At 38.6% G+C, this 24,805-nt stretch overlaps 1 protein-coding gene across 1 annotated transcript; it reads right to left on the reverse strand.

Moving 5' to 3' along the window:
- Positions 1 to 386: 386 nt before the first annotated feature.
- LOC308667023 (taurochenodeoxycholic 6 alpha-hydroxylase-like) lies at positions 387 to 18,161 on the reverse strand. The gene is made up of 12 exons (XM_081326071.1): positions 17,866 to 18,161; positions 17,122 to 17,263; positions 15,708 to 15,752; positions 14,551 to 14,678; positions 13,860 to 13,990; positions 13,591 to 13,745; positions 7,661 to 7,767; positions 5,075 to 5,265; positions 3,080 to 3,213; positions 1,746 to 1,810; positions 1,362 to 1,444; positions 387 to 587 (listed from the first exon to the last, which is right to left on the reverse strand). The coding sequence occupies exons 1-12, from the start codon at positions 18,046 to 18,048 to the stop codon at positions 419 to 421; spliced, it is 1,533 nt and encodes a 510-aa protein (XP_081182197.1). The 5' UTR covers positions 18,049 to 18,161; the 3' UTR covers positions 387 to 418.
- Positions 18,162 to 24,805: the final 6,644 nt, after the last annotated feature.

Consider the following 24,805-nt stretch of genomic DNA (forward strand, 5'->3'; position numbering starts at 1 on the left):
CTAACTGCTATTACTATTGCTATCTAAATGCATGGGGAAATCACAAGCATAGAACAATTTGAAATTAAAGGCTTGGGTTCTACAATTAAGCTGCTGTTGGACAATTATTGCATGAAATATTAAGGTGTAACTTATTAGCAGAGCTTTCTAGGCAATATTTTACTTTCTGAGATAGGGGAGCACATGACTCCATGACAGGTGGTATGCATTCATCTGACAAATAGCGAAGGATGAGTTTTTAAGAATTTACAAGTAATTAAAGTTAAAAATGAGAATAGTTTTTAGCGAAGTGGAGAGACTGATTATGATTTTAAAAAAGCTGTAGTATGCATCATGCTTCTGGTGGTTCTGCACAGTCAATAATGGCCCATTTTCTTACAGCATTCTTGGTATCAACTCCTGCAATAATTTTTCAGGATCAGTTGAGTTTCTTTAAAATGAGGTGTATTCCATTTTCAGATTTGAGGACAATCTGGGAGATTGGAATCGGAGTTTTTTCTGGGTCGGGCATTAGTTCGAAGCGAAGCAGCGTCAGAGCAAATGCTATTTTTAGTTCATTCATGGCAAATTGCTGTCCGATGCAATTCCTAAGGAGAAGGAGAAACCCCTTGTGTTATACTCAATATAACAGGAAGTTGGTTGACATGCAGAACAAGGTAGGGTGGGATTTGTTTTTTCCTACCCAATTAGCTACCAGTTAGTATGCATGCAAATTATAGAGTGTAATGAAAACTGCAAACATTTATAGTTATCTTTAAAACTGAAAACATGACGACAATGTATTGAATCAATTAAATCAAAGTGTGAATGCATGAAATATTTCTCTTCAGTGAAAGCATTTAATCTATAGGGGCTGAATTTAACTGAAGTAACTAAGCAGGAAAGCACTGTAAGAAATTATAATCCAGGACTGAGTATCATATTTAAATTATACCCTGTTTTCAACCTTTGGCTGGGATTTTCCATGTTACACAGGCTTGTAAACGCAGTGTTGGATGCTAGAATACACAACCGCAGGTACAGGGTCTGTCCTTCTAACTGGAAAAACATTTTCACATTTAATTTTAAAAAACAGCTGTGTCGATTGCATAGCTTTGGGGAATGATTATCTTGCTTATGTAACATACTGGTATCTGTCTGTCATTCTTAGCTGTAAGAACATTTCATAGGATTTTTTAAAAGATCACAAGTAATAGGGATAGGCATAGAGCAGCTATTCTCACCCTTGGCAACTTTAAGATATGTGGACTTCAACTCTCAGAGTTTGCATCCAGAGTCCAAACAAGTTGCCAAGGATGAGAAACACTGACAGGAATGTTTATTTTTAAACAAATGGTCTAAAAAGTAGATCATAGACTCACCTTGCTCCAGCTGCAAAAGGAATAAATGCATGAGAATGTCTTTTAGAGACATTCTCTGATGAAAACCTCATGGGATCAAACTCCTGGAATAAGAAAACAATAAAAATTGGGGAAAAATAAAAAGTGAATCTGCTATGCTTACAACCCTTTTTTCTAATTACAGTACTTGTGCTATTATAAAGCTATTGAAGCATCTCAGAATAACTATGCGCTTTGCTCTGAAAAATATAGTGAGTCAATACAAGATCCTAAAGGTGATAAATGGGATTTCCTGCACTATAGAGAATCTTATAAAAGTCTTGATAAAGAGTGACAAATTTTATTTACAACAGTTAGTCCCCTTTATGACTGTCATCATTTGATTAAAAAAAACACCCTACTTACCAAAGGATCTGGCCAAATGCTGGGGTTTTTATGAAGAGAATAAATGTCAACTACAACCATAATATCTGTAAAATAAAGAATTACAGTGATCAAAACATTGTCAGTGGCTGAAACAAGATCAACCAGACAGGATGAGAAAAATTCTGCATCCAGTTCTATCCAGCCAGAGAAATTTGGCATTTACATTTTTCAGAGAAAATGTTCATAGGCACTGTTAAGCAAACTGCTCACATTTTTATTAATTTATGGATCTGTTCCATGGATTTCTCTTGTGTTATGATAAATAAGTAATCCTACATATAAAAGTATAAATACCTATACATTCAATAACTAGTTTGAAGATGCAAAAGAATTCCATATTTGACAATAGGAAAAGGGGGGGGGGGGTCCTGATCCCAGTTAAGTATCCAAATCACTCTTAAATATATCCAATTTCATTCCAGCTGCAAGTGGGCAATAGCTTATCTTGACCTTTAGCATAACTATGAAGTTACCATTAAGCGGAGTCTAAGTATTTTGTAGAAAAGAAAACCAAATAATGTTGTATAATCAGAACCATAACTTTAGATGATGGTGAAGAATCCAAGTCAACTCCTAGTACATTCACACAGTTTCTTGGTAACAGTATAGACATGGTTTCCCACTGTCTTGTTCTAGGATGTTTTGTTAAGCTCCCAAGTTAAACAGCCCAAAATTTTCTAATAATTTCTCATCCAAGATTTTACTTTGCTTAGTTTTTTCTAGAAATCAGACAAAGTTGCTATCTTGGCAGTTTGTTTTGCAAACTTCCAATTAGTGATTATCTAATGCCTGAAAAAATGATTTAGGTTCTTGGAACAAAGGTATCAGAGAACTTCAATCAATTCAGATGGTTGAAGTTGAGTGTTTTTAATAATTCTGTTATAATGGCAATTGCTTATTCTAACTAGAGTAACTCTTTAGATAGATGTGCTATCAGTATACTTTTATGGACACAATGCAGTGTTTAATTTGTTTAATTTCAGAACTCTTGGTGCAGTTTTGAACTATTTTGGTGTGGTTTAAACAGGCAAAGATTACATTCAAGTGAATTCTAAATGTTAACTGTCATGGGCTGCTTTACATTTTACTACAGTATACAATATGAATGTGTTAAAATTTCTTAACTGTATCTCCTAGAAGGCAAAGAGGAAGGTTGGAAGGAAAGATTTTGCCCCGATCAGAGTGTGTCAAACATTTTATCATTGGTACTGTGATTTTACCCTTTTTTCAATCGTATTTATATTCATCCAACACTGAGCAGCACAAAATGGAATGAAAGTAACATTTTTGTTTTTAATTAAAAAATTGCAAACCTTCAGGCAAAGTGCGTCCATCAAAGAAAGTAATCGGTTTACTGAGCTTTCGGGACACCACTGGAACTGGAGAGTATATACGAAGACTCTCTTTTATGCACATTGTGCAATAGGTCATTTTACCAAGATCATCCCTGAAAGGTATAGAGAAAAACAATTAACCTTTCTATTACTTAACTGCTAGGTGCTAAAGGAGGGTATTGCCTGGAACTAAATCAAGCAATTTTATTATTTACTTACACTTAACATTGACCCCAATGTGTCATGGTATCACCTTTTTTCTTCCACCTGTGACAATTGCCTTCATCTGATCCCCAGGACATGAATGAGGCAAGCTTAATTTACCTTTAACTGCAATGATGTAAAATAGTGTTGCCCCCGCCCCACCCCGCCCCGTCCCCCATTGCCATTCTAGGTTATCCAAGGGCAGCTTCAATGTGCATAAAAGGTACTAGGTTTTGTTATCCATTACATCGGTGGAAAGTAAGTGCAAGGAGTGGAAGCAGGGATTGGCATGGATTGACAATGGGGACAGTGGTTTCAATTCTAGCATAGTTTTCTGCTGATTCAAGGATGGGTATATAGTGCTTCAATTCAGTAATGGGCAAAGTCTTTTAGCTTTTGATGTCTAGGGTCATAAGGCAGAGGATCAAAGTTTCGAACCCGTGTCCCCAGAATCCCTCTGAGTGCTCACATCCCACCTCTACCTTCTGTCTTGGTAGTTCCTGCTGTCATCATCTATCTTCCCAGGGTGAGAGATAAGACTTACACAACCCAACCTGCCTTTCTGAGAACTAGCTGGACCAAACTAATTTCTCGAATGCCACTTCTTAGAAGAAGAATATAAAGCTAGAGGATTAAGTCCTTCCTTGGCATATGGACCAGTCTCACTGTAGAAAGTAAGGACTATGACCTTGATGGAAGTATCCAAAGGCTGTTGCCCAGGGAAAAAGGGCTGAAGTATTTTATTATAAGTGCAGAATGTCCAGATAAACATTTGGAAGAGGATCAGATACCCACATAATTCACTGAACTATAAGGAGGTGGAGAAGATACAACACAATCAGACTTGCAGGATTCTGTCATTAGAAACCATCACAACAAAAGTAGATTTAGCTTCCTGTGTAGTTGTTGGGGCTGACCTCACCACCGATAAAACAAAACAAAAATAAAGATTAAAGATAAAAGACATCTTTAAACTTCTGAATATTTTAAATTTAAAATGGCCAATTTTAATATGTTTCGCTGAAAGTTACATCTCACTGAATCATAACCACGTAAGTATGACTGTGTCGTGTATTGTGTTCAGGTATCATATGGTATCCAATTGTACTCCTCTTTTCTATAAATCTTGGAACTTTGGAAATAAATGATTTGGCGTATAAAATCAGTATGCAAATTTGAGCTGCTGCTTAACATTTAAGACAGAACTAGCAAGTGTGTAGCAAGTCTTTTATTCTCTTTCAAGAATAATAGACTAAACACTAAGCTACTAACAATCTTTTGGCTAGTTATTTTCTGTTCATTGAAAAATAGAATTGGGAGCTTTAATTGAGAATGAACAAGTAGATGGGCAATTTTCCTCCCTACACCCCCCATCTCCAGCTGTTTTTCATCTATAGGTTTAAAGAAATAGAGTGCAGAAGAAGTTGTGCAGTAGACAGACAGCAAGATACAGTATCCTTCCTCTTGTAGCATATTGCTATAGATAATGATAGCACTGACTGACAGTGATAGTATAGGCAATCCTATGGGTCTAAATATAACATAAAGAACTATGGTGGTGGCTGTCCTTCCCTTTGCTTCCTCTTGGACCCCAAAAAAGGCAGAATATGGTGATATTAGCGAAAGGATTAAACATCCCTTCTCACCAATTCATCCTTCTGACAGCCTCCAAGTGTTCTGATTTTTATTTACTTAAAAATACTTATGTAGTGTTATGCTTAAATCAAGTCACTAATGAAAGAAATCTAAAACAAACAATACTGTATTCACCACTGGATGTCCTCCCGATCCCCCAATATGTCCTTGATTTCTTCTCTGCATTTCTGCTGATGTTCTGGATGCTTAGCCATTATATATAGTAGCCAAGAGAAGCCACTGGTTGTGGTATCATGGCCTGCGGACATGAAAGTGTTCACTTCAGCACGGACATCTTCATCAGATAATCCAGTTCCGTCTTCATACTGATAAACAGAGAAGAAGAATCAACAAGGACCACTTTCAATGAGCATTCATTTAAAGAAAAAAATTAAAACATGAAGTCATTGATTTCGCTTGTCAGAAGATTGCAAAAGGTGATCACATGACCTGCAACCGTCACAAATACATACTAGTTGCCAAGTGTCCAACTTTTGATCACATGATCATGGGGATGCTGCAACAGTTGTAAGGGTGAAAAATGATTATAAGTCACTTTTTTGCTGCTATATATTAGCTGCTATATATTAGCAGAAAGAGGAAACTTAAGAGTTCACATGGAACAAAGCTGTTATTGAATCAAGATGTTCTGCTTCAAATATCATGAAGCTTCCTCCCAGAAGGTAACAAGGAAAACAGGTCGTGAAGAGGATGTATAGTATCGCAGACAATCCTGTAGACCTTGCTCAAGCATTGCTTATATGCTATGTCCTGAATGGAAGGAAGTGAAATTCCAATAATCTTTTCTGCCATCCTCACCACTCTGCACCACGTTCCTGTCCGAAGCAGTGATGCTTCCAAACCAGACCTTAGTGCAATATGACAGGATTCTCTTGATCGTCCCTCTATTAGAAAGTGGACACTTTTTTTAATGTGAGTTTAGTGCTGTTCTGAAATAGTGCTTTCAAACCAGCTTTGAAAGAAGCCTGAAAACAGATAATTGGTGCAACATGTGATTACAAGGTGAAGTAGGATTTTCAGCTGCATCAATGATATGGTTACCTTTATTTGCAAACTTTGGTTACGATTATCAAAGAAAAAGATGGAATGAATCACGAGAAACAAAAGCAACAAAGAGAGGGGAAGGAAGAGGGACTGCTCTAAAACTGGCTGCCTTTGAGTCTTTATTTTGACGAATGAAGGTGAATATACGTGTTCCAGGATAATGTTGCAGGATCCAATCTGGGCCAGTCACAAGGACCAGGGGTTTAGTCTTCCAAACTTTTGGACTTGTGCTGGAGCCCTCCTCAGGGGACTTCTCTCTAGCAGAGTGTGTGATAAAAATCTTTATTTTGCTTTCTTTCTCCCTGCCCTCTCCAAATAATACCACAAATACATCTGATTCTTTTAGTGCTATTTTTGCAAGAATTATGTCATTTTACCACCCTACCTTCTATCTTCCCTTCTGTATTTGTAAGTAATAATAGGATTTTTTTAAAGAAAAAAACCAGTACACTTCAAAGACTCTTTATCCTACCCTAGCCAATAAAGTGCCACAGATCGCACCCTCAGCGAAAAATGTTGGTAAAAGGAAAACATTGTCTCTACAATAGGCTGGGAATGAGGCCAAGGCAACTGTCACATGGGCAGGTCCTTTAAAAACAATAATATGATTTCATGGCAAGATGAGCAGGGCATAAGAAATGAGCCCATAGCTATTTGCCTTTTACCCTGTTTAGCAAATTTCCAGTGTTACCTCATTAATGGAAATGAGAATTATTTCTGTTTCCCATTGCATCTGCATGCCGTATGGCTTGAAAAGTGTTATAAAAGGAAAAACAGGGAAGTTTTCCCCTTTATAGCCTTGAACATTTTGTTCAGTAATAAAAACAAAATCAGAATTACCATATAAACTTTGTTCCTCTTAAGTGCTGCAGTAACAGATCAGATGAAATTTTCACTCCTCTGCAACTTTTAGGGAGAACATCAAATCCCTGGCCTAGCAGCTCCATTTGTCCCATAATTTATTTGCACAAAAGCTTTGAGTCAGCAACCATTTGATACAGAAAAATCCTATCTGCAGTGTACAAAATGCAAGCTATTTAAATTAAAGGTTGCTGTAACTGTATTTTTCTCTGGTACTGTTGACTTTCTCATCTTTCTCTCTCTCTCCCTCTCTCTTTTTACAAACATTGCAAATAAGCCACTGATAAAGATTCGATTTTTTAAAAAATTCCATTTATATCCTGCCCTTCTCCGAAGACTCAGGGCGGCTTACAAGCTTAGCAGTAGCCTTCATTCTATGTATATGCCTGCTTATTAGGGCTTTCACACACACCCCAAGTGGCATTATTACAAAGTCAGCTTATTGCCCCCAACAATCTGGGTCCTCATTTTACCTACCTCGGAAAGATGGAAGGCTGAGTCAACCTTGAGCCTGGTGGGATGCGAACCTGCACTAATTGCAGGCAGCTGGTGTTAGTTAAGGAGGCATTAGCCCACTGCTCCACCAAGGCTCTAATTGTCCCAAGTTTAATTTTCCCAAGTTTATTATACTACCTGTTCAGATCTAATCAGTTTTTCATTAGCACATCAAATTTATGTCCAAGTTGTTCTACTTACCATTGTAAAAAAACACTCCCAATATTTCATTTTGTATTGTAATATCTTTCATAACAGTGTGAGGCAAGAGGCTGTTAAAAAAAACTTATAGTTTCTTACTTTGGCACAAAGAAGAATGTCTAAAAAATCCAAATGTCGCTTCTTTTGGATCTTTTCAAGCTCTCTTTCATTATGCAGTGATTTCTTTCTCTGTTCAATTACTTTTTCTGTGAAGTAATACAAGATGAGTTAAATGCCAGGAATGAGAAATTCACTATGTTTACCTCATTTTATCCCTTGACTTCAGAAAAAAGGCTCTTATGTTGACCTGAAAGATTAATTTGGTTCCTTTTATTACAAATAAAATGTGCTGCCACCACGTGGTCATTTTGGGGAAATTATGATGTGGGCAGCCAGAACCCCTCCTACCCTATGATGTATTTCCTCTCCCCTCCCCTTTTCTGGGATGGACTTCCTCCTTCTTCATCCCTGGAGATTTTCATTCTCTATTACCGGCAGACATGTGATAACCAGCAGACATGTGCTCCAGATCCACATGCAGATGCTGTGAGTTATTACCATCTTCTGACCTTGGAAATACTGTTCGAACATCATCTTAATGCACCCCACCTGTTGTATTCTACTCTACATGCAATAAAGGTATTTATAGATGATAAAGGGTGTTTCCACAACTTCAGCTATCTGGAGAGAGAGAGCTGTTAATAGCAATGTCATCTGCTTATATAGACCATAGAAGTCTTAACAAGGGATTAATTACAGTACAATGGCTTTGATCCAGAATAGTCAGAAGATGTAATGTGAATTCCTTTTGTCTGCAATCTCATATGTGTGCATGTTAACTGCAAGCAAGAAAGCGTTTCAAAATAGTGCATGCCTGCAATAAAAGGGAGATGATTAATTCACCATTCTCCAGCTGATTCTGCAAGAGGCAGAGCCATGCCTTTGGGATTGTGTCTCTGTGAATTGTTCTCTCTTCCTATCTTCCTGAGAAGAACAACCAAAAAGGCTTGTTAAAATCTTACTGTCTCCTTGCCAGTGAATAACTAGCCAGCGTCTTAAGTAATTGGAGAGGCCTTGAAATGCAAATGAACTCTGCTAAGATGTACTTTGAATGTTTACAATGCAGAGACTGTCTGTTCGTAATCTCCTAGTCACCCAAATTTCATTGGGAAGAACAGAGATCTTGTGTTGCAAATCCTATTTGTGTTCAGAGCTGAATTTTTGCTCGAATGGAAAAATTTGCTAGTTTGCTGGGCTCCCTTTGTTCAGCAGACTGCTGAGAAGCAGCCATAAAAGGGCTATAAAACAATTAAATGCCTTTTGGCAACCAAGCCCCTGGTTTACTGATGAGTGAAAGAGGCCCCCACCCTTGGAATGCAAGGCTAATACAGCAGCTTGCCAGCTTGGATTTCTGTTAAAGCAGGCACCATGTGAAGACGTTGATTCACACTTATGGCAAGCCAGGAAAGCATCTTTGTATATATTAAAAAAACAAGTGATTTAGCTAACAATCCTAAAATATATGTTTTGAATCTCCAGAAAAGAGATTATTCAGCAAGCCTACAGTTAAGTTACCAAGCAACTGAAGGCCTAAAGCAAGGCAATCCTGCCCAGTCTTGCTAGCACAAGGAGCAAATTAAGCTTCGTTAACGGCACAATTTACAGCCTACGGTTGACATTCTTAATACGGACAGGCAGTTCCTTAAGGGTTCCAGACTGGCTTACAACTTGTGGTCCTAAGAAGATGCAATTTGGCTGATCTTGTGTCCAAGTGAAGGCTAGGGACAATAACAGGCTTGTATTTGCTCATGCAGAACAGCACACTCCCCAGTGGCTGATCTGCAAATAACAGGATTGCTTCCAAACAGCGACCCCCAGTGGTCAAGGGGTGAACTTCGTTGAAGTACCCACTTACGCAAGCAGCACCCCAGCGGCTGCTCAGCAAATAAAAGGCTTGTCCCCAGGAATGTGTATGGTGCCCCCTAGTGGTCAAAGAGTGAACTTCCGTGAACAAACCACACAGAAGGAGCTGCCCTAGTGGGCAAAGGGTGAACTTTCATGAAGTCTCTAACCACGCAGAAGACGTCTCCTGGTGGTCAAAGAGCAAAGTTCACCAAAGTAGTTAAAAATACCTAGGAAGTTTTCTGTACCTATCCTAGCCATGGTGGAGTGTCCCACTGATTCAGAAGAGCTGGTTCGACCAGACAACCCTGATTTGTACAAAGATCCTGCTGTAAAACCTAAGCGTACAACAAAACCAACCCAGAAACTCAGAGAAAATTATGAGGCAACTAGAGATGAATTTTCCAGTAATCTGTCAGAACTATGGAATAGAACTGAATACTGCATGTCAGCCTTGCTGAGCCTTAAGGATAATCCTGTTGAATTAAGAGACTCTATAAGTCGTCTATCTGCAGCATATGCGAGCTACCAGCGGTTGTCTGCAAAATACACAGGTTTTTTGAATGACTCCAATGTAGATGATTCCTCAGCAGAACTAACCAAGAATGAGGAACTGAACCAGCAAAGAGATCTCCTAGTGCAAGATGCAAAGAATAAGGCAAAAATCCATATTGCTGAACTGCAGGAGACCAGATCTCATAAGTCCACATCAAGTAGACACACAGTATGCTCCGCTAGATCCTCTCGCTCCAGGGCTTCATCCATACATGACAAGCTAGTAGAAGCCCGTGTGCTTGCAGAAGAAAATGACGTGCTTGTTTCCTTTGCCAGAAGGAAAGCTGAAATAGAAGCCCAGAGCAAAGCCCGTCAAACAGAGGAGGAAGCCCAGAGAAAAGCCGTCAAGCAGAGGAGGAAGCCCAAATGAAAATTCTGCAAATAGAAAAGGAATGAGCAGCTGCGCGAGCAAAGCTGAAGGTCTATGAACAGGCGATGTGGGAAGGCACCGATCCAGATTGTTCCATCCCAATAGAAGTGGAAGATCCGATGGAACGCACCAGTCAATATGTGTTAAGGCATAATGTTTGCATCGATGCAGAGCCATTTTCTGCACCTCCTACGAACAATGCTGTCCTGACTCACCATTCAGAGACCACAGAACTGCAAGAGCCTACACCTCTTCAACAACACAACGCAGGTGCGCCAACTGTGCTTCCTATGAACAGTACAGAAGCCCCACACCTGCAAGGGCGTACACCTCTTCAACAACACAAGCAGGTGCATCAACTGCGCTTCCTACGAATAACACACAGAACCCAAGCCTACAAAGGCCTGCACCTCCTCAACCCCACATCACAGGTGCGCCAACACTTCAAACTGCATCACATCTTGCCAATGACAACATAACTTCCAGCAATGAACAACAATTGAATCGACAGCCAGCACAAGCCTTAGGAGCTACACCACAGCTGAACGCTCGTGCAACATCATTTTATCCTGGTATGTCTCACCCTAATTCACCAGAGAACTTTCACACCCAAGGGGGCCCACAAGTTTCTCTGGCATCAAGGAGTGAAAGACCAGACCATTCTGACTACTCCAGACACATGACTCGTCGAGAGCTCATTGCCAACAGCATCTCAAGGTTTGATGACTGTCCAGAAAACTACAGATCCTGGAAAGCAACCTTTAAAGCTGTTGTTGTTGATCTCATCCTTACTGCCTTTGGAAGCCCAGAAGCATTAGAGAAGGCTCTATTCAAAAAACTACAAAACTTTCTGAAGATAGGCAACAAAGACAATCTCAAGCTCCAGGAACTAAATGATCTCCTCATGGAGACAGAATTGGCAAAAAAAGACCCACGTCTACCTGGTTTAAGCTACTTGGACACCTCCCATGGTGTCAATCCAGTGGTGTCAAAACTGCCATACGGCCTGCAGGTGGACTGAAAATGGCACGGCTCAGACTACAAACTACGCAATAATGTTTCCTTTCCCCCATTCTCATATTTTTGCAGGTTCATAAGCCACCACGCCTGGATGAACAACGATCCCAGCTTCGACTTCGATGAACCCAGTGTGCCTGCTCCATCATCATCATCATCAAGGTATGTTAACACAGCAGCTCAACACAGAGACTCACGTGGAGTTGTGTCTACAAGAAAGACGGACATTTCACCTCCTGTACCATCTCCTCCTCTATGGAGTGATTCAGGTGGCGGCATCTCACATCCTGTACCATCTCCTCCTCAATGGAGTGATTCAGGTGGTGGGAATGAAGATCCTAATCGTCAGTGTCCTATTCACAAAAAACCTCACCCTCTTAGAAAATGTTGTGAGCTTAGAGCTAAGACTATACAAGAGCGGAAAGAGGTTCTCCAAAAACTTGGAATATGCTACAGGTGCTGTGCATCATATGACCATTTTGCTAAAAATTGTAAAGCCTTTGTCAAGTGCACAGAATGCAATAGCAACAAGCATGATACAGCTATGCATCCTGCTCCACTTCTAGGCAATCTACAGCAATCACCTGTATCCAACCCTGCTTCAAATTATGGCGGGGAGCAACATGGCGGGGAGCAACAAGCTCACGCTCCAGTCACAAAGGTCTCATCTTCACCCCAATCTTCAAGTCAGAGACCTTGTTCTATTTAAGGACCATCAAGCTCAAGAATCGAAAGGCACCAAAAACTTTCATCAGACTATTTCAGAACTTGTCTTGCTTTTGCCTCTTGAAGACTGAATTCGTCGCCTTTCCTGGTTGGATCCTGACTCCAAGAAGAAAAGTTATTTGAACTTTAATCTAGACTATTTGCAGCCTGTAATGGCAGTTTCTATTATTGCAATATGTATGCATGTTTATTTCTTATATCTCTCAGGTTTTTATGTTTTATATATATCAGGTTATCTCTTATATCCCTCAGGTTTTATGTCGTATATATCTCATGTTTATTTCTTATATCTCTCAGGTATTTATGACAACAAGCAAACCACAAACGTGTATTTGCATTTGAATAACTACCGTTATATGATTTTATTATGGTGGTATTACCAGACGGGGAGGGTGCTGCCACCATGTGGCCATTTTGGGGAAATTACAATGTGGGCAGCCAGAACCCCTCCTACCCTATGATGTATTTCCTCTCCCCTCCCCTTTTCTGGGATGGACTTCCTCCTTCTTCATCCCTGAAGATTTTCATTCTCCATTACCGGCAGACATGTGATAACCAGCAGACGTGCTCCAGATCCACATGCAGATGCTGTGAGTTATTACCATCTTCTGACCTTGGAAATACTGTTCAAACATCATCTTAACGCACCCCACCTGTTGTATTCTACTCTACATGCAATAAAGGTATTTCTAGATGATAAAGGGTGTTTCCACAACTTCAGCTATCTGGAGAGAGAGCTGTTAATGGTAATGGCATCTGCTTATATAGACCATAGAAGTCTTAACAAGGGATTAATTACAATACAACGGCTTTGATCCAGAATATAAAATTTGCAATATGCAAGCTAAGAGATATTCAGAATAAAATCACTGAATATACCGAAATTCCTCATTAGGCTCCCAAGAAAATTCAACAAGGTCTTCCTGATGCTAGTCAATTTTTACTAGTGCTGAATAGAGGTTATTGTGTGTTGGCAGGTCAAGGATTTCACTGACATATCTTAAGACCCTAATGAGGCTTATCCCCCTAATTAGCAGAATCAGAAGACATTGCTTATGTTATAATAAGCCTCAGTGAAGTCTATGGGACGTGCTTCTAAGAAGACATACAGAGGCTGGCACTGTGAAGTAAGTGAAAAATTTAAATATGCTGTTTTAAGCATCATACAGTAATGTATGCAAGTTATTAACTTTTGAATGAAGATTGAACTACTTTGCTGCCAAATAAAACAATGTTTTATTTGTTTCTACTTGTCATATAATAGCTCTTATAGAATGGCATAAGAAGGAAAAGTTTCACTCCAAGTGTTTTTCAACATGTTTGCTTTCAGTTAATGAAACAGTACACAAAAGTTGACCTTAGGCTACAGCCACTCCTCCTCCATCTTCATATATCCTGGCAACCCAAGACACACTCACAGTAATTTTATCTTAATCTTACTAAAGAATACAAGACTTACCTGTATGATGGTGTACCAATTTACAAGCCTGTTTAAATTTTTTCCCTGATGGGGTACATGAATATAGAAAATAACTCCGAAGCAGAGTGGAGGTAATTCTCCGAAATGTTAGAAAACCTAAGTCAGACGTAGCTTGGACATAACAATTCATATCTCTGATGGAGGGAAAAAAATGATTCTTTTTTACAAAAGATATGTGTGCTACACAAATATGATCAATGTTATCCAATACTCATGTTACTAGAAAGTATAACTGTAAAAGTTTTAACCTGTCAGTTTGGCAACTGCTATTGTGACTGAATGCACATCTCATGAGGCTGTCAAGAGTCATCAAACTAACATGGTCAAACATTTCCAAAGACTTTGTGGGCTCCTTTGCAGTCAGTTTCTCCCATTTATCCTAGTGTGGAAAATAGAGATGGAACAGTGTAAGCTGTTTATAGGATTCCCATGCCGTGTGCCGTTTTAGTGAACTGCTGTCCAATATACCACTGAGTTCAACTCAGCTTCAGATAACTACATAGATATGACCATATTATTTACTTAGCAACAACATAGATTTCCCATTCTCATTTTCTAGAATTGCTCTGGAATAGTTTATATGTAGTCCTTGACTTACAACTACAACTGAGCCCAAATTTTCTGTTGCTAAGTGAGACAGTGGTTACATGAGTTTTGCCTCATTTTATGACCTTTTTTGCCACAGCTGTTAAGTACATGGCTGCAGATGTTAAGTTAGTAACATGGCTGTTAAGGGAATCTGGCTTCCCCATTGAAACTTTTCTTGGCAAAAGGTCACAAAAGGTGAACCCCAGGACGCTGCAACCAACATAAATATGAGTCAGTTGCCAAGCATCTGAATTTTGATCACCTGACCATGGGAAGCTGCAATGGTCATAAGTGTGAAAAACTGTCATAAGTCACTTTTTTCAGTCTGATGGGGGGAAAAACTTTCCTTACCAGCATAATTTTGGTGGAATCTGCAATTAATGCCACATAGGGCTTCAAAATATTATAGTGAAAAGCTGGTGTTAACAATCGCCTGTGCTGGTGCCATTTTGTGCCACTTAAGGTAATCAGTCCTTTTCCTATAGATACAAAAAGAAAAAGATAAATTACATTGAATTAAGTGATAGTGGCAGTGATGGTGATGATGGTATTCTTCCATCTGTTCTGACTGAGCTAAGAGATCGTTTGCGCTCAGAATAGATAGGCAGTTTATCCCAGGCTTGACATATTTGAAAGTGCTAAGACAGAGTCAATGTACCTGCCGGGTCAAGGCCCATCTTTCAAAATCCCAAGAAACAAATCTCATCAGAAATGTCAGCAGGGTTTTAAAAATGGGTCTGCGCCAACCAGAATTGCATCTTTTGATATTTGTTTGACAGTGATGACCATATTTCGTCCACAGAGCTCAAGGACTGTTGCATATCATTTCAAGTTGTCTTAGAATTCCTGACAGGAATATGATTTCTTTATCTCTCTTTTGCTTATTCATCGGGAACATAGATAAAATTTACCTTTTTATCTCCCTGTAGCTTTTCATCCATTCTTTGAATGTTAGGGAAATCAAATATTAAAGGTTATTCTATACTTTGTTGTTTTTCTTCCTAGTGTTGCCCCACTTGCAGGGTCAGTTTGCTTTGTGTTACCTTCACGGCAATTCTTTTAACAAAACTATCACTACATAATATGAGAAGGTTTTTGAAGAGTCTGATACTGATTTGGGCTGAGAAGGTATGACTTGATTGGTTCTAGTCCTCCATTAGGCACAGAAGGCATCGGATGACCTGAGACAAGTCTCTTCAATACGTCATTTAATTGATTAAAGTGTAGATGTGATAATCAGACTCTTATGATCAAATTGAATTTCTTGTAAATTAAATCAGGCCTTCTCAATTTGATAACTTTCAGATGTGGTTTTGAATTTAGTTCCAGATTTTGGTCCCATTATATACAACCAGCCTGCAGAAGACTGGAGAAGATCAAATTAACATTGCAAAGCTATACTACCACAAACAACATACTAAAATTGTCCATTTAACTATGTTTGTAAAAAAAAAGCGGGGGGGGGAATAGAAAAAATATTTACAATTGATTTTAATTTTTACACATACCAATCCAAGGAATAAAAGGTTCATAGATTAATTCAGCCTTTGGATCTAGAAAATTCAAAGAAGATCAGAACAAAGTTATAATACAATGCTAAACATATACTGAAATAATTAACTTATTTGGCATAGATAAAGTTCACATCAGAAGTATGCTGCATCTTTCTTTCATTGAACAAATATGAGAGAATCAATAACTGATATATACATACACATCTGTGGCTCAGAGTTAGTGAGGCACAGATGTATATACAGCTTACATATGACAACCAAAGTAATTTACATGAAAATTAGTGGCTATCAAAGTTCATGACAAAAATAATGGGCCACTGTTTTTTTGGTGTTGCTACAAAAATCTTAAAACCATCATTTTGTGCTTTGTGAAGCATTTCCATTGTATATAGTAAGAATATCAACTTCACTTCAACTATTAAAGTTCAGTCCATTCTGCCTGTTAAAATTAGGGCAGTTCAAAAGAGTTCTTTACAGTGCTTTGCTGGGAGAAAAGTGAAGTGGCTGTGGATACCTCCATATGTAGGAGGACTGCCAGGAATAGCCAATGTGAAAGACATGCTTCCTACATCTTGAGAAGCAACTTTTTCAAAGACATTGCAGAGCCTTATTAAAGTTCCATTAAAAAAAAATATTCTAAACGTTAAAAGTAAGTTTATTGTTGGATGTCCTTGGCCATTTCTTGAGCCCTAGTACAGAATCACAGAATTGACTATTTTTAACACTGCGTTTTCCCCATTTCTCTGTCATTTGCAGCAGTCATTCTGCTGAAGTTATGAGTGCATTATGCATGTAAAATGAGGACCCAGATTGTTGGGGGCAATTAAGCTGACTTTGTAATAATGCCGCTTGGGGGGTGTATGAAAGCCCTAATAAGCAGGCATATACATAGAATGAAGGCTACTGCTAAGCTTGTAAGCCGCCCTGAGTCTTCGGAGAAGGGCGGGATATAAATGGAATTAAAATAAATAAAAAATAGATAAAAATTCATATCATTAGATTAAACCCCCAATTGTCCTCTAGGAGCTCAAGTTGCTATACACAAAATTCCCTCCTCCGGTCTTCCTCACTACAAGTCTTTGAGATAAGTAGGGCTGAGAAAGAGTGACTGATCCAAAACCACTCAATCAGTTTCCATGGTCGAGGATGAACTTGAACTTGGTTCTGACCTAGGTGTATAAAGTGAATATATACAAGAAGGTAACTCGCTTTTTGTCATTTGTAGCATGATCTTATATTACTATTACTATAAATTTATAGGAGAAGCTGAAAGGTAACTGAGACTCTGACAGAAATGTCTCCATTAGCATCTAACAGAACCTGGGTGTCGTTCTCTAGTCTAGTGAAAATCTCTATATGCATATAACTGCATGGGAAATAGTCATTGTTCTAACTAACATGCACTTACCTCCTCTGGCAAACAAAGCTTTGGCATATTCTGGGTGACTGACAACTATACCAGAAAAAAAGCTTCCGAACCATCTGGGAAAAGCATAAGAATATTGTTCAGACCACTCCAACATATGTTTTAGTTCTTTCTGGGCTGGTATCTGCAAAAAAAGGAAAGGAAAGGAAAGGAAAGGAAAGGAAAGGAAAGGAAAGGAAAGGAAAGGAAAGGAAAGGAAAGGAAAGGAAAGAAGGAAAGGAAAGGAAAGGAAAGGAAAGGAAAGAAGAGAAAAGAAAAGAAAAAAAGAAAAGAAAAGAGAAAATTATGTTTACAATGTAGTTGCAAAGTTGTGTCTTTAAACTCTGGCACTCTTCAGTGTCAGAATATTCATCCACTTAAATCAGCCTGAGTAATGTAAACAAAGATAAGAATGTGTAAAAGGCACTTATAATACAATGCACACTTAAGAAAATTTAGTATATTCCCTGAATTAGAGACATGGGCAGCTAGATAAATGTGATATAAATAAATAGAATAAATAACTTAGCCACTTCTTAGATTACTTTGTGGAACGCAGACATCAGAATGAAGTTATTCATCTGACAGAAACAGAGCTACAATCAATGATTTAAGAATATTCAATATAATTAAAGGGACAGTTACAATCTTCAAATGATTTCAAGATATGCTAGCGATTAAACGGTGTCAGAAATTCACTGTCTTCTTCTGCCCCATCTCCTCCCCATATATTTTACCACTTCTTACCTGATGGATGTTGCCATACAGCCAGTGAGGAGGAGGGCCTGGGAAATTCTTATAAGCCAAAATCTGCTTGTGTCTCATGTGATACAGTTGGATGATTTTAGCCAGGACATAAGCCAGACAGAAAGCAGAAGCAATAAGCATGAGCTGGTAGAAACTTGATGTTTTCTCCATCATGAATACCATGAGGCTGAAGCCTCTGCAATCGTGCTACTTCACTGGCTGTGTTTTATAAAGGTATGAGTGTTGTCACCAATAAACTGCAAGATGGGTGTTCCTCAAGTGCAACTTTTGTTGTACCTTGGGCCACTTACATCCAAACTTTCTCAACATTTAGTCATTTGCTTGGGAAAGAACTCCAGATAAAGTTGTCAAACAACTTATAATTTCATCTAATCTTTGCCAAGTCATTAGGAATAAGACAGCGAGCATCAGTATATTTCTCCTTCTTTCATCAGCAAACTCAGATGACATTTTGTAAGATGAATCACAATCTTGGACAGGGATGTCCAACCTTGCCAGCTTAAGATTTGAGGACTTCAACTCCCAGAATTCTACAGCCAGCATAGCTATCTGAAGAATCCTGGGAGTTGAAGTCCACAAGTCTTAAAGTTGCCAAGGTTGGACACCCCTGGTCTAGGAGATCATAGATATGGCTTTACACTGCGCATGAGTTAAGGTACTTGATGGACATTTACTATAATTGCTTGAAAAAGCTTTATTTTAACTCTGGGGTTTTTTTACCCCCTGAGATTTAAATGTAGGCTTGGTATCTAATAGGGAGGCGTTTGTGGAAGCAACTGGTTTTTCCCAAGACTGTATCTTTGAGTGCTCATACATGCTTATCAAAACATGATAAGCAGAAAGCATAATAAGCAAAAAAAAGTGGATGTCTTTGCTACTCATACCCTTCTGAACCATTCAGGAAGTTAAAGGCGAGCAACAAATAAATTTAATAGATAAATAAATATAAATATAAATCTTCCAGAGTTTGAGCACGTCTTTCCAATTCTTTTGCAATGGTGAGCTGAGGAACAGCAACCATTCACCATGAAGATAATTCAGGGCACTTACAGGGAAAGCCTGTTTTTCTAATTCCCTCCCCCTTCAGGTTCTTTGCTAGCTATGGTCAATAAATGTACGCCATTCTGGCAAAACTGTTGCCACCTCATCCAAACTTGGACATTACGGAGCAGGTAAGGAAAGACGGGGGGAGCTGATCTTTTGTGGAAGTGAAGGTAATAGGACAGCCTAAATTCCACTGACACCTCCATATTTTATTACCAGATTGAATCATTAATGTAATAGAAGAGGGAAAACATGAAACAACTGAATATAGATGTAAAATTACATTTTGATCCAATATTAAAATTATTAACCAAATGAAATCAATACTAATTTGTATACTGGCATGCTGTTGAAAAATAAATTATGGCCCTTAGGCTTTCAAAGTATGGTTATATAACTTCCTTTTGTAAATGGGTAGAATGCTGAGAATGTCCAAGAAGGAGTAGAGGTAGCTACTCTTTCTAAATATAACTCTAGAATAATATTTCCATTAGCCATTTTTTGTTTCTTTGCTTCTTCAAATTTTAGGATGTTGCTAAGTGCCTGGACAAAATTTTTTTTTAAAAAAATGGGGCTCCTTTACAGTTCTAAACTGTAATCTTCAAGAAGGTGTGTATTTAATTGAGATTAAATGGTAAGATTTGAAGTTTCTTTTAAGTATTCACATCAGTGCAAATACATATTGTCACTGAACAACATATTGACTACTGTACTGTAATTAATATATTCTCGTGAGACAACTTCAGTCCACTTGATAGCAGCAGAAAAAGTGTTTTCTTTTTAAAAAGTTTACCTTTCTCAAATATTAAGCCAAGAGAGCTTTCCTAAAATACCTCAAAATAACTGTCCCAAAGGTGCTTTCTTTCAAAAGGCAACTGGACTTTCTTATTTTGCTTGGAGATATTTCGCTTCTCATCCAAGAAGATGGTAGAGAATGGAAGGATGTATATTCCTTGTAGTCATCTGGTTATTAGCACTCTTTCTGAGAATTGTTGAGGCCACTTGGAGGTGTATCTGTGCCCTCAGGATCACCTGAATAGTGAAAATGGGTGTGGAATCTTCTTGTAACTGCAGAAAGGACTGTGTTGTAAAAAAGGAGATAGAGGGTGTCGTATTCCTTCCCCTCCCCCTCCCTGATGAGAGAGGGTTGTTCAATCTTATTGTAGATGACCCCTTTGCCCACTCTTTCAGACCCCTATCTCCGTTTACAACACAGTTTTTTCAGCAGTTCCGAGAAGGTTCCACACCCATTTGTACCGTTCAGGTGACCCTGAGGTATACCACAGCTGATATGCAGATGTGACCTTTTATTTATTTTTTTCTTTTTAAAATGTAGAATTCATCTTTCGGTTAATTTGCTCAAATGAGGTATGATTTTAACTAATTCTTTGAAATTATTCTTTTTCATGATTTTTTTTCTTAACATGTTCTGGTTTTTAAAACACGTACAAATTCCAGGGTTCGTAAGATAACTGTACTGAATGATACTTGCTGACAGTTGCTGGTTTAACAGGTGTATTTTAAAGCCCTAAACAGCTTACAGCTTGATTGTTTGAGAGACGGCCACATTTTTTAAAAAAAGAATGTTCAAAGAGGAACTGGCTTGGGTCCGGAGTATCTAAGGGAACACCTGCTGCCGGCATCATCTTCCCATCGTCCTGTGCGCTCCCACAGGGAGGGCCTTCTTAGGGTACCGCCAGTTAATGAATGCCGGTGGGTTATTCCCAGGGGAAGGGCGTTCTCTGTGGGTGCGCCTGCCATATGGAACCATCTACCTACAGAGCTTAGGACTGCCCCCGACCTTCGCTCATTTCGCCGGGACCTGAAAACCTGGCTCTTCGAGCTGTTTGGCCCAGACTGAGGGGTTTTTAATTTTAATTGGGTTTTAGATTTACTTTTGGGGCTTGAATTTAATTAATTATTTTAATTGATTTTAATTTTTGTATTTCATGGTTTTAACTGCCCTGTAAACCGCCCTGGGTCCTACGGGAATAGGGCGGTATATAAATTCAATAAATAATAATAATAATTCCTAATTTGGGAGATGTTGAAAACAATCATTTTCCCCCCTCATGTGAATATTAGCTAATATGAATATATATGAAAATAGCAACATTTTGTCTACTTATGCATGCAACAGAAACTGTTTTCAACTTATATATTAAAAGTAGTTCCAAAGATAGAACTTGTATTTGTACAGACTTATTAACTTATGTAATATTTAACTTATGTAAGTTTAATGCCACATTAATTAAAACTGTAAGTGTTCCAATATGATACACAAAATTATTGGCTTGTTTTACCTTTTCAATTGTTATGTATACCCACTTTTTCATTCAATTTTCCCTGTAAAGCATAACTACGTTGGTGTTTAATACATTACTTTTAGATGCATAATGACTCATATAACATAAAAACATTCATTGCAAATAATTATGCTACCACATTCTATATAGATTTATTCATAAATTTGTTAAACTAGTAAACTGTTATTTACAGTTTACTAAAGATAGGAAAACTGATAGAGAATTTTTCAGAGGTGCAAATGCTGATAAAAAGACAGTGGCTATTATGTGGTCTGTTGTGAAGAGTTACATGTTCATGAAATAACCCAAAAATGGCTATGGGTAAACCATATCAAAATGAAAGTAGGTACCATGCTCCTGAATTGAAGAATATAATAGGGACATGATATTTAAATTGTGGGTATAGTAAAACAAGAAGAAATAACAAGGTTAAAAAATGGAATGGATCCTGCATAAATATGAGATTAATTCAAAAATAAGTGAGCAATACAAAGGAAGTATATTATTATTCATTATATAGACCCACGGATAATATCAAACTGTGAAGCAAGTGTATGAAGGAATAGCAAATGGGTCAAAAGAAAAGGGAAAAGTAAGAAAAGTATAATTGGATGTAGTGAATGAAACCTCCCCAAAAGACAGAGGTGATAAGTTGAAAGAGCAAAAGATAGTACACGAATGCAGTGCAAATAGTGGTTATATGTTTCAGTTTATGGTTTCTAAAGAATCAGGGTCTTTAAGCAACTAGGTAAAAGATTTACAGAATTGGTTTGGAAGAATAATAATAACAATAACAATAACAATAATAAAGTTGGAAGGGACCTTGGAGGTCATCTAGCCCAACCCCCTGCTCAGACAGGAAACCCTATACCATTTCAGACAAATGGCTGTCCAATCTCTTCTTAAAAACTTCCAATGTTGAAGCATTCACAGCTTCTAGAGGCAGGTTGTTTCGCTGGTTAATTGTTCTGTCAGGAAGTTTCTCCTTAGTTCTAGGTTGCTTCTCTCTTTGGTTAGTTTCCATCCATTGCTTCTTGTCCTGCTTTCAGGTGCTTTAAAGAATAGCTTGACTCCCTCTTCTTTGGAAAACTGCTATTATGTCACCCCATCCTTCTCTTCATTAAACTAGACATACCCAATTCCAGCAGCTGATCCTTATATGTTTTAGTCTCCAGCTCCCTAATCATCTTTGTTGCTCTTCTCTTTCTAGAGTCTCATCATCTTTTTTACATCATGGTGACCAAAACTGGATGCAGTATTCCAAGTGTGGTCTTACCAAGGCATTGTAAAGTGGTATTAACACTTCACATGATCTTTATTCCATCCCTCTGTTAATGCAGCCTAACACTGTGTTGGCTTTTTGGGCAGCTGCAGCACACATAAATGCTCTCCAAAAAAATCCAATTAATGAATGAATAATGCCTCAAAGGAATGGAAGCTGTCTGCAAAAATAAGACACATACAAGAAATGTAGACATCAAGAAGACCATGAGAGACACATTGATACATACTTACAAGAACTGGTTCACATACAGTAGACATGAAAATGAAGACTCTTTTGGTTCGAAACAGATGATGGTGGTTGAAAAAGATGAGAAATAATGAAATGGTCTAGTTCAGAGGTCCCCAACCCCTGGGCCGCAGCCCACTACCAGGCCATAGCCTATTTGGAACTGGGCCATGCGAGAAGTGGGCCAGCGCGCACTGGCAGCTCCACTTGCGTGAATAGCATCCCAAAGGCTTCTCTTTTGCATGAGTGGAGCTGTGCCGGGCCGCCAAGCTGCCTGCTCCCTGTTATGTATTGAGCTTTTGGGAAGACCTTATCACGTGTACGCTGGAAAGCTAATGGTTCTCCAGCAACACAGATGGGACTTTCCAGTCCAGGCTGCAGTCAACTTGGCGGGAATGATGGGTTCAATCTGATTGATTGTTCAGACTATGGGAGACTATATAAAGACTGCATGGATACCCCTAACCCTCAGTATAGTTGAAGTTATGAATAAAGCAACTATTCCTCTGTACTCATCTGCCTGGCGTCTTTCCTGCTCGTCCGAACCCGAAACATAACACTCCCGGTGCTTCGGGGAAGCAATCTTGTGCTGATTCAGGTCTTCTGTCCCTTTGCAAAAGCTTTTGGCATGGAGAAGCCTGAAGGAGCATGAAACCATGCCCCAAAGGATTCTCTTCTCGCTAGTGTGAATGGAGCTGCATGCACGCACGAGCGCCAGCCCACCTTTGGCATTCCCCATTTCCCCCCACCAGCGAAGCTGCAAAGCTTCGGGGCCTCTAGTCTAGATAGTAAGGGATATAATGACAAGGTAAGTGAATAGTAAGGTAAGGAAAAGGTAAGATTAAAAAATTATAAATAAAAAGACTGGATTTTCAGTCATTCTAACAGGTTGCTGATTCCTGGTGATTCTATCTACTAATAGAGGATTCCCTGGCTATCGGATCCCTGAAATGAATTCTCTTTGGATGAAATTGCAACCACTTTTGTCTAAGAACCAGAAGGTTTTAAGATTTAAGTGTCTGTTAATTGAATATTTACAGCCATGGTCATGAATAGGACCATCAAGCAAAGATTAGAAAGAGGTAGAATGAATACAGAATATATCCCGCACTTGGAACTGAAAAACAGGGATTAGTTTCTGCTAGTGTTCTAATGTCCATGTAGATCCCAAAAATCCATTTTTGACTCATCTACCCATAGAATGTTCTTTCAGAAGTCTGGAAAATCATTGATTTTTTTTGTTACTTTCACAAACTTGAGATGAGCAACATCTGTAGATCACCAGGAATATTGAGCTATATGGGGTTTTTTTGGGTGGGGGCGGTTGTAATTCCTGCTTCATTTTTTCTGCTGCACAGGATAAGTGCTCTTTGGAATATTTGGACTTGTCCCAAATCTTGTCCTTTTTATGACCATGTTCTTGACTATGGGGTTGATGGCTCACCAGAATTTTATAAATGGTTTTGGCATCAATAACCTTTTTATTCAAGGACTTCAGACATTTTTTTTAAAGAGGGTGAGCATGTGCTTAATTCTAGTGCAGTGTTTTTCTAACTGGGCAACTTTAAGATGAGTAGACTTCAACTGCCAGAATTCCTCAGCCAGCCATCTTTAAATCTATTTAAGAAAAGGAGATTATTTAAGAAAAGGAGATTCCACTAAAACCTGGAAAGGAATATATAACCATCTTAGGCATAAAAGTGCCAAGGGAAACATGCAGCAGTTGTACGTATCTCAAGCAGATAGTGTACCATTGATTTAGAACATGAGTTTGAATGTGTACAAATGGGTGCTGTGCTCTAATACTTTGAGCACCTTTCCCCAAACCTAGGTACTACTTTAAAAGAGAGCAAAATAAAGAGTAAACAGTTTAAGGTTTGCATCAGTAGATGCATTCACTACTGAACACATGAGAAGTTACTTCTGAAGCTCCTAATATCTATGCTTGTGAAATTTATTTATACATATCTATTTGCAGTGCTTTTTTTGTAAAAGAAAAAGGTGCCGGAACTCACACATGTCATACAACCCGCCTTGCCTACCCTACAAGGTTCCATCC

The sequence above is a fragment of the Vipera berus genome (genome assembly GCF_964194415.1).
Source record: "Vipera berus genome assembly, chromosome: 3".
NCBI classification, from domain to species: Eukaryota; Metazoa; Chordata; class Lepidosauria; order Squamata; family Viperidae; genus Vipera; species Vipera berus.